Genomic DNA, 10,942 nt, shown 5'->3' on the forward strand with positions numbered 1-10,942 from the left:
ACAACTGCTACGACGCCACAGTTTCTCGCACGAAGTAATACGACGACGCAAAAGTTGCCGCCCAATGTAAACAGTGAACAACTCGAATCGGCATAATTCCTTTTATTGCGTATGGTTGTCGACTTTTTTGGCAAGCGAGGCGGAACGTCGGGCACGCAAGCTCGGGCGTTGCGAATTGTGACGCAACAAAGGAAAGGGGAAAAACACGGGAAAGGAAATGCCAGTTTGCGGAGCAAATGACGCAGAGAAAATTGCCGCTTCGACGGTTATGTACGGGAACTTTTCCATTTGGACTTAAGAAAAAATCTTGTGATATTTTTTCTCGAAATCTGCACCAGTAGATAATTAAACACAGGAATAAATTGCCTGTTGTCAGTCAGCCAATGCGCGATGGTACATTTTTTCGGACAATTGAGAATAACGTTACAATAGTCGAACGTGCTACGACAACGATTTTGACGTAGGCCTAATAAAAAAAATCCTTACATAGTTGTATATTCAGGAACGGCTGCACTGTGCAATATTTTCTATGATTGTGTATAAAGTTGTCTCGCAAACAAAAATCCCTTTTAATTAAAGGCAGCCCTGAAGAATTTTAATCGGTGGTATCCGAAAAACAAAGCTATGTCGGGTCGTGTTGAAGCTTGTAGGTGGCCAAAAATTTGGCAAACTTGTAGCTAAATTTTAGGGTTGTTAAAAATGTTAGCACTTTATTGAATTCCGATATCCCAAATTTTAGCCCAAACCATGGCCTTCCCAAACCAATATCAAATGGCGTACTCTGATCAAATAAGAAAAATTATTCAAATCTAAAAGTGCAATAGGCCGAGTTATATTTTTTAATTTTTAGGCCGAAATCGTCTTTAGAGTTATGGCGCTATTGGTCAACGGTTTAGATATAATATTTTCTAAAAAAATGTTCCTTAAAATATGCCTAATTATATAATGTAGTGGGTGCCTTCGGAATAGCTATTATACCAAAATCATTTATTCTAATCGTGATTAAAGCAAGGCTAGTTACAAAACGTTAATTGTTAAAGACTACTTAACCTCGATCGACTATATTAATCGACTGTTAAAATTTCTGCGTTAATTGCTTAACGTTTGCTCACATTCGTAATAACATCGTTCATTCGCAATATTATTCGGAAATCGATACTATTTGTTTTACTTATCGCGTTCGATCAGATGTTATCGGACTCCTCTCGCCCATTAAATGAAATAAAAAAGTGAAAAAGACTGAAACTGTATTGTTATACCAGTATTTGGTTACTCGCAAATTTGTGTAGTGTAGAAACAGGTGTTGCTGACCGCACTGTTGAGACCAACAACAAATATCTCTATTCTAGACAAGCTATTTTCGGTTGTGCGCGTTAAGCAGTTTGGTTTACACCGATATTTGCATTACAAATTCCGGACAGTTTTGCCAAATGTTGACTTGTTAAAAGCGTAGGAAATGACGGCACAACTATTTTGTGACCGCTAAAAGTCACGGTAAGTTTTTCATGCCAGATTACATAACTGGTGGGCTTTAGGCAAGCCTTTTCTGCAAAAGAGGTCTGGACTCCAATCGGGAAATGAGATATTGGAAAATCGACAGTAAGGGACTATAAAAAGAGTTCAAAGGTATATAATCTGTTTTCTCCTTCATTGAGCATATTACTGTTTTTATTCAATCATCAAAATTAATTTCCCAACATATTATTTGACCTCGGTTACCTAAAATTTCACTTTTATGGGTTAATACTATCCATAAAACAAAAGCAATTTATACATTTAAATTCCGCATTTTATTCACGCAAAGCACGGCAACGTTTCAAATTTTTGTAAATTATTTTGAAAAAAACAACCACACGCTTTACCCACCTTCGTATGACATACAAAATATGGAAATCGCATTTCTGAATTATTTATTTTTTGGTCAACATGTCAATTAAACCAATGAAGAAAGGAAGTTTGCAGAAACCCCAATTAACTTCGCATAACATAAATTGGAACGGTAAACCGCTAACCTAAAACCGTTGATCATTTGTAAAAAAAGGTAAATTGTGTCGCATATTAAATGAAAATAAGGCAACGATTCTGCTATTTGTCTTTATCACATTAATCTGAGTTTATTATTTAACGAAAGGTCTTTGAGAACAACAGTTAAAATACGCTAATGTCAACAGTTTCGTGCATAATTACAAATAATAATCGAAAATAAAACAGACATATTTATATGTCGGTAGAGAGTCGTCGCTAATCGCAGGACCATCACCTCGGGAACATGTCCTTAAATATTCTGTTGATATCAAGAAAAACTGATGGAACGAAAGGACTCAGAAGATCCGTTGCGTTGCCTTTAAATAGGGAGGAGCGCCCTGCAATAAAAACAACGCTTTCATCTGCGATCTTTAAAACACGCTATTTGCGACTTACGATCGTTTGACTCGCTAGCGTCACCAAGCGTACCGTCTGCGCTACGACTCTCCACCGCTGTGTGGCGCTCTCCGTTAGGAGGTACAGTCGTGATGGTCGTTTCCTCGTTTCCTTGAGCGTCGCGCCGAGTGACGCTCTGCTCAGAACTCTAAAATAGTAATCAAAGTATAAGGTCGCCCTAATAAGAGTAAAGAGTGGGTTTAAACGAAAACTTGAGGTGTTTTTTTAGTTAAGGTTAAATAAGAAAGCCAACGGTAATCACATAGCTCTCTCAAAAAACACTTTGGGCTCATTCTCAAATAGGGTGTAAACTGTCCTACACTCCCAACCAGTGTTCCCTTAGCGCATTTTGCGTCACTTAATCAGTTTTGTTTTACTGGAGCAACACAAACAACTTAAAATATGTAGGAAAATCTAATTTGATATAATGGTCTCTAATCGTAAACAAATAGTTGTATCAAGAAGCTTTCCAATAGAGTCTAAATCAGATTCTTAAAAATTTTCAAATACCTATCGGCACCCTTGATTTTTAAATATCAGATGTTATCGGACTCCTCTCGCCCATTAAATGAAACAAAAACGTAAAAGACTGAAACTGTATTGTTATACCAGTATTTGGTTACTCGCAAATTTGTGTAGTGTAGAAACAGGTGTTGCTGACCGCACTGTTGAGACCAACAACAAATATCTCTATTCTAGAAAAGCTATTTTCGGTTGTGCGCGTTAAGCAGTTTGGTTTACACCGATATTTGCATTACAAATTCCGGACAGTTTTGCCAAATGTTGACTTGTTAAAAGCGTAGGAAATGACGGCACAACTATTTTGTGACCGCTAAAAGTCACGGTAAGTTTTTCATGCCAGATTACATAACTGGTGGGCTTTAGGCAAGCCTTTTCTGCAAAAGAGGTCTGGACTCCAATCGGGAAATGAGATATTGGAAAATCGACAGTAAGGGACTATAAAAAGAGTTCAAAGGTATATAATCTGTTTTCTCCTTCATTGAGCATATTACTGTTTTTATTCAATCATCAAAATTAATTTCCCAACATATTATTTGACCTCGGTTACCTAAAATTTCACTTTTATGGGTTAATACTATCCATAAAACAAAAGCAATTTATACATTTAAATTCCGCATTTTATTCACGCAAAGCACGGCAACGTTTCAAATTTTTGTAAATTATTTTGAAAAAAACAACCACACGCTTTACCCACCTTCGTATGACATACAAAATATGGAAATCGCATTTCTGAATTATTTATTTTTTGGTCAACATGTCAATTAAACCAATGAAGAAAGGAAGTTTGCAGAAACCCCAATTAACTTCGCATAACATAAATTGGAACGGTAAACCGCTAACCTAAAACCGTTGATCATTTGTAAAAAAAGGTAAATTGTGTCGCATATTAAATGAAAATAAGGCAACGATTCTGCTATTTGTCTTTATCACATTAATCTGAGTTTATTATTTAACGAAAGGTCTTTGAGAACAACAGTTAAAATACGCTAATGTCAACAGTTTCGTGCATAATTACAAATAATAATCGAAAATAAAACAGACATATTTATATGTCGGTAGAGAGTCGTCGCTAATCGCAGGACCATCACCTCGGGAACATGTCCTTAAATATTCTGTTGATATCAAGAAAAACTGATGGAACGAAAGGACTCAGAAGATCCGTTGCGTTGCCTTTAAATAGGGAGGAGCGCCCTGCAATAAAAACAACGCTTTCATCTGCGATCTTTAAAACACGCTATTTGCGACTTACGATCGTTTGACTCGCTAGCGTCACCAAGCGTACCGTCTGCGCTACGACTCTCCACCGCTGTGTGGCGCTCTCCGTTAGGAGATACAGTCGTGATGGTCGTTTCCTCGTTTCCTTGAGCGTCGCGCCGAGTGACGCTCTGCTCAGAACTCTAAAATAGTAATCAAAGTATAAGGTCGCCCTAATAAGAGTAAAGAGTGGGTTTAAACGAAAACTTGAGGTGTTTTTTTAGTTAAGGTTAAATAAGAAAGCCAACGGTAATCACATAGCTCTCTCAAAAAACACTTTGGGCTCATTCTCAAATAGGGTGTAAACTGTCCTACACTCCCAACCAGTGTTCCCTTAGCGCATTTTGCGTCACTTAATCAGTTTTGTTTTACTGGAGCAACACAAACAACTTAAAATATGTAGGAAAATCTAATTTGATATAATGGTCTCTAATCGTAAACAAATAGTTGTATCAAGAAGCTTTCCAATAGAGTCTAAATCAGATTCTTAAAAATTTTCAAATACCTATCGGCACCCTTGATTTTTAAATATCAGATGTTATCGGACTCCTCTCGCCCATTAAATGAAACAAAAACGTTAAAGACTGAAACTGTATTGTTATACCAGTAGGCTATTTGGTTACTCGCAAATTTGTGTAGTGTAGAAACAGGTGTTGCTGACCGCACTGTTGAGACCAACAACAAATATCTCCATTCTAGACAAGCTATTTTCGGTTGTGCGCGTTAAGCAGTTTGGTTTACACCGATATTTGCATTACAAATTCCGGACAGTTTTGCCAAATGTTGACTTGTTAAAAGCGTAGGAAATGACGGCACAACTATTTTGTGACCGCTAAAAGTCACGGTAAGTTTTTCATGCCAGATTACATAACTGGTGGGCTTTAGGCAAGCCTTTTCTGCAAAAGAGGTCTGGACTCCAATCGGGAAATGAGATATTGGAAAATCGACAGTAAGGGACTATAAAAAGAGTTCAAAGGTATATAATCTGTTTTCTCCTTCATTGAGCATATTACTGTTTTTATTCAATCATCAAAATTAATTTCCCAACATATTATTTGACCTCGGTTACCTAAAATTTCACTTTTATGGGTTAATACTATCCATAAAACAAAAGCAATTTATACATTTAAATTCCGCATTTTATTCACGCAAAGCACGGCAACGTTTCAAATTTTTGTAAATTATTTTGAAAAAAACAACCACACGCTTTACCCACCTTCGTATGACATACAAAATATGGAAATCGCATTTCTGAATTATTTATTTTTTGGTCAACATGTCAATTAAACCAATGAAGAAAGGAAGTTTGCAGAAACCCCAATTAACTTCGCATAACATAAATTGGAACGGTAAACCGCTAACCTAAAACCGTTGATCATTTGTAAAAAAAGGTAAATTGTGTCGCATATTAAATGAAAATAAGGCAACGATTCTGCTATTTGTCTTTATCACATTAATCTGAGTTTATTATTTAACGAAAGGTCTTTGAGAACAACAGTTAAAATACGCTAATGTCAACAGTTTCGTGCATAATTACAAATAATAATCGAAAATAAAACAGACATATTTATATGTCGGTAGAGAGTCGTCGCTAATCGCAGGACCATCACCTCGGGAACATGTCCTTAAATATTCTGTTGATATCAAGAAAAACTGATGGAACGAAAGGACTCAGAAGATCCGTTGCGTTGCCTTTAAATAGGGAGGAGCGCCCTGCAATAAAAACAACGCTTTCATCTGCGATCTTTAAAACACGCTATTTGCGACTTACGATCGTTTGACTCGCTAGCGTCACCAAGCGTACCGTCTGCGCTACGACTCTCCACCGCTGTGTGGCGCTCTCCGTTAGGAGATACAGTCGTGATGGTCGTTTCCTCGTTTCCTTGAGCGTCGCGCCGAGTGACGCGCTGCTCAGAACTCTAAAATAGTAATCAAAGTATAAGGTCGCCCTAATAAGAGTAAAGAGTGGGTTTAAACGAAAACTTGAGGTGTTTTTTTAGTTAAGGTTAAATAAGAAAGCCAACGGTAATCACATAGCTCTCTCAAAAAACACTTTGGGCTCATTCTCAAATAGGGTGTAAACTGTCCTACACTCCCAACCAGTGTTCCCTTAGCGCATTTTGCGTCACTTAATCAGTTTTGTTTTACTGGAGCAACACAAACAACTTAAAATATGTAGGAAAATCTAATTTGATATAATGGTCTCTAATCGTAAACAAATAGTTGTATCAAGAAGCTTTCCAATAGAGTCTAAATCAAATTCTTAAAAATTTTCAAATACCTATCGGCACCCTTGATTTTTAAATATGGCACACTAAGGCGCGACTGCCTTAATATGACATTAGAAGCTAGTTAAATTGGGGCTTTGTGCACTGTTTATCGGCCCTAGTGCAAAGTTTATGGCACTCCGCAAGTGGTAAAAAAAATTGATACTATGGGTCCGCAAGTTATATTAAATTTAAACAGTTGTTTGAAAACTTCCTTTATCAATTATTTGTCAGGCACAAAAAATGAGTTTACTGACTTAACGTTCTCCCATGATATGTCACAATAACTATGTTGCATGGAACTAAATATTCAGGCATGTCAGCCTCTAAGTATGCTGGCCAACTGTGAAAAGTTTTGTAATTCCTGACATGCAAATACACAGAAAAATAAATAAAAAAATCATTTTTTGTTTTTAAACAGCAAAGTTTAACACTTTAAAATAACAAACATTTGTTGTTTAAAAAAGGGTAACTTTATTAGGTTGCTCTACATTAATAGAATGCAACCATGACTAAAATAGTTGACAACTAAGTACAAAAAAGTGCACACTTACATAAGCAAGTAACAACACCTTGACTTCAATATTTTTGTTTAACTAACCCCGTCAGATCTTCGGATTGTTGACCTGGACTCATGTATGCTTTGGAAAAAAGATTTTGGTCGTTGAAGTTCGGTCCTTTGATCAACAGGTGGCTGGTCTTTTAGGACAGCATCTAGACCTCTGCTTTCTATTTCTCCATCCAGATCTAAAATATACGAGTCTTGTTGTAGTTAACTTAATACAAAAAAAGAATGACTTTGTCGCGTCACAGCTTATCGCATACTTTAGCGACGTCTAGATTTAATAATTTTAATCTGTAGTCTTTTTATGTTATACTTTTAGTATATAAGATGGCTAACGCACTCTAGTTTTAATTATTAACCCTGATGAGGTCAGCTGATATCTGCTGCCGAAACGTCGGTTTATACTTCGTTTACACCCCTTCTATCTATATTGATATGTTGCCTGGTGGAGCTAACTCTGTTTATACAAAAAAGTTAAAATTTATCACAAAAATTCTACTAGACTTATAAGTGACAGTAAAAATGTTACTTAACAATGTTTTTCAGAACTATCGAGCAAGTCTTGCATCTTTGACTCTTAAATTAAAAAATATATTTAGCATTTTTAACACCCAACCTGTATCTTCCTTTTGCAGTGGATTTTTCAAAAAAGGTGCAAACATCTGACGGCCAAAAAAGTCTTCCAACTACAAATGAAAATGTTTGGAAGAAAATATTTATGGAATAAGAGAACTTTTGTGGAATAAGAGAACAACTGCTTCCACAATGGCTGAAATTGGAAATTATCAAACCAAAACATATTATATTGTTTTAGTTGTTAACAATAATTGCCCTTTTTTGTAAAATTGTCTCACTGGTTAAAATAGGTATTTTTGTTAGCTAATCATACCGCAAAATAAATGATTTACCATTGAATTAAAATCAGGCAAAGTCTGCTGAAATCCTGGAGTTAATTCCCTGCTAGTTTCCTCCCTGCCTTGACTTGGTTGGTGGTAAGGGGGGACATGTTGTTGCTGTGGATCTCTCAAAGAGTCTGGCTGTTTCAGCACCTCATCACGCAAAGATTGCCGATTATCATTGTGGTTGTGTGGACTTTGCTGTGGCCCTACATGCCCATGTGGAAAACCTTAAATAAATTTGTATTGGTTTACAATTAATAAAATCAGCATGAAAACAATGTTTTGCGTTCCATTTTCATAAATCTACCTCCTTTAAATTTAGACTTTTTGGAATATAACAGTTTATTGCATTCATAGAAAATTGTAGATTTTTTAATTTAAAGAATTAGATCTAACAAAGCAGCAAATTACCCAATCATACCAGGAGGAAATATATTTGGTCCAAAATTAAAACCAAATCGGAAGATATCATTTTGATTGTTTCTGTCGAAGTCAAACCAATGCCCGTCGTCAAACTCATCTTCATCGTTAAAGCTCCAACTTTCAGAGAAAAAGGAGTTGTTTTCTTCTGGGTAGCTGTAACATAAGCTGCAGTTGGACTCATAAGGAAATCACAAACTAATCATGATTAGTATATATACTGTATGACAAACATGTTGGTCTTTAACTTTCTAATGTTTCAATATTGACATGTGTGATGTTATCATTGGCCAGTACAACTTTAAATGAGAGAGACAAATATATTAAAATGTGTATAACTGGATCAAAATCTATATGATTACCTATTGTTGAATTTAAGAAACCGCTCGCCTAATACTCATACTACATACTCAAAACAAGCTTTTATATGAGTTTCACAGTTTTCCGTAGCAATTTATTTAAAGTGGCAAAAATTTTAGAAGCAACAGTATTACAGCCTCGCATATTTTAGAAGCAATTTTATAACAGGCTGGCAATTTTAGGCTGCTTAAACATAAGCTCCACACAATATTTGAAGGTTTTAATCTGGCTTAGATGTATTCTCGCAATTCTTAATCATGAGGTATATTCAGGAGATTGTGTGCAATTTTGTTTGATAAACAGTCAATTAAATTTATCTTGTGTGCCATTTGCAATTACGTGTTTAGGAGTTTGGTAAACATTTTATATAACTTTTATCTATTTTTAAATAGTTTGGAATAAACTGGATGTATTCCACTTGGCTTTTAGATTACACTTAATTACCAATACACCCCTATAGTTAAAATATGTTTGACACATTTTATGTAAGTGTATTTCGATTCTTTGAACTACAATTTCAAATGCGTCAGGGGAATGCACGATCATTGCACCTTTTTGGCAATTGACAAGGTCAAATTGCTTGGATGGAATTCTGTAGTAAACTAATACATACAAGACAGATCAAAATAAATTGTTTACCTATTCCATTCGTCTTGGCTAGATCTCGGTCGAAAAAAACTGTCAAAGATGTCTTGAAAACGCATTTGCCAAATCTCACAAACAAGAAAACTGCACACCACAACTAACTTTAGGGCAATTTTCGCGAAAGCTTGTTGTTCTTTTCATGCCTGAGTGCATTTTAATAATGACGAAATATATAGCAAGCACAAATAAGACCAAGCTAGTCAGCAAAAAATATCCGACCAAAATAGGTGCAAAAAATGGCTTAACTAGGTTGGAACCAAAAACATTGCACAGCCCTTTAAAAATATTGAAATAGCTTTTCAACGATGAAAAAATACTCGCTTAGTATAAATTTGTTGGGAAGTAGGCATAAAGGCCCGTTTACACTACAGCTGCACTGAGCTGAGAAAAGCGAAATTTGCATTAAAATTCTATTGTTGCAAACTTTTCACGCTTTGCTAAACTCAACCCCCGTGCAGCTGAAAAAAAATACGCTTTGCTCAAGCCCAGTGCAGCTATAGAAAAACGTTACATTTTTGAGCGATTTTTACGCCCAGCTGTAGCGTAAACGGGCCTTTATATTCTCATAACATATAGCGATAATTTTTAAAAGTCCCTAGTATTCTGAATATAAATCAGATTCGAACAAAACTTGTACATGCTGTTGTTCAAGTCTTAATTTGTCAAACTACAACAAAAATAAAAAAAAACTAGACGGGGGTGCGGTTGTTGTATATTTTGTCAGGGGATATATTTTCAGGGCTTAGTGTTTATTTTCAATTTTTACTTTATTTTAATTTTTTTTTTTTTAATTTTTTTTTTAATATTTTGTATTGTGTACTTTATTCATTTTCCTTAACTTGTTTCTGCAAGCAAAAACAGATATGGGCCGAAAACTTCCCCACTTAAAATATGCCTTTGATGCGAAAGTGGTTCAAATATGGCGTAGAATTTGGGGAATGATCGAAACATATATTTGATAAATAAAATTTACTTAGATAATGCATATGGCTATTTTATTAAATTTTGACCAGCTTACGTGTTTGAAAATCAAATATTATCATTCTCTTAAAGACTAAAAATGGTTTAACGCCTATGGTTTGCTATACTTTTGCAAACTTTCACTAGGTAATTTTTTACCATAGCTTGGTCCGAGCAATCACTGTTAAAACAGGCTTTAAATCTGTCGTTTCAAACAATATGAAAAACACTATTACGTGCCTAATACGCAAACTACTAAATCGAAAGTTTTGCTAGATAAGTTTAGGCCTGATGTTGGTATGCTGGTTGGAGCAAGATGCACAACAGGTGCTAACAGAGAGGCGTAGACTGCCTTAAGATTTCGCATTTAAACTTGCGGCGGTAAATACACCCTATTGACACTTAATTATTAGGCGAAGCTTATCGCGAAGTAATTGGTCGCCCCAAAAAATGCTGACGCCGCATTTAAAGCAAGCATTATAAATGTGTCGCCGATATTCTGCCTTGAACATCCCCACTCGAAATGCTTCCCTCCGTTAATTGTACGGTGGGTGAAACTTTATTCACGGCCTTACCTCTTTGTGTATTACCGCGACTACGATGAAATACGATTTGGAGAATATTGGAAA

General features: G+C 35.7%; 1 protein-coding gene across 1 annotated transcript; it reads right to left on the reverse strand.

Annotated features, from left to right (window-relative positions):
• Window positions 1-5,328: 5,328 nt before the first annotated feature.
• Window positions 5,329-9,512, reverse strand: LOC146138329 (uncharacterized). The gene is made up of 7 exons (XM_083393966.1): window positions 9,348-9,512; window positions 8,350-8,504; window positions 7,938-8,155; window positions 7,646-7,715; window positions 7,066-7,211; window positions 5,969-6,116; window positions 5,329-5,910 (listed from the first exon to the last, which is right to left on the reverse strand). Exons 1-7 carry the CDS (start codon window positions 9,410-9,412, stop codon window positions 5,804-5,806), a joined length of 909 nt encoding a protein of 302 aa, XP_083250092.1. The 5' UTR covers window positions 9,413-9,512; the 3' UTR covers window positions 5,329-5,803.
• Between the last annotated feature and the right edge of the window lie 1,430 nt (window positions 9,513-10,942).

This window comes from Ascidiella aspersa, chromosome 7 (assembly GCF_963924565.1).
Source record: "Ascidiella aspersa chromosome 7, kaAscAspe10.2, whole genome shotgun sequence".
In the NCBI taxonomy this organism is placed as follows: domain Eukaryota; kingdom Metazoa; phylum Chordata; class Ascidiacea; order Phlebobranchia; family Ascidiidae; genus Ascidiella; species Ascidiella aspersa.

Excerpts from the sequence above, each read along its gene's own strand:
- LOC146138329 (XM_083393966.1), bottom strand. The coding sequence starts at position 9,412 with ATGCGTTTTCAAGACATCTTTGACAGTTTTTTTCGACCGAGATCTAGC. Across the intron at positions 8,505-9,347 it reads AGCCAAGACGAATGGAATAG|CTACCCAGAAGAAAACAACT; the intron begins GTAAACAATTTA and ends CTTATGTTACAG. Across the intron at positions 7,212-7,645 it reads ACTGCAAAAGGAAGATACAG|ATCTGGATGGAGAAATAGAA; the intron begins GTTGGGTGTTAA and ends CGTATATTTTAG.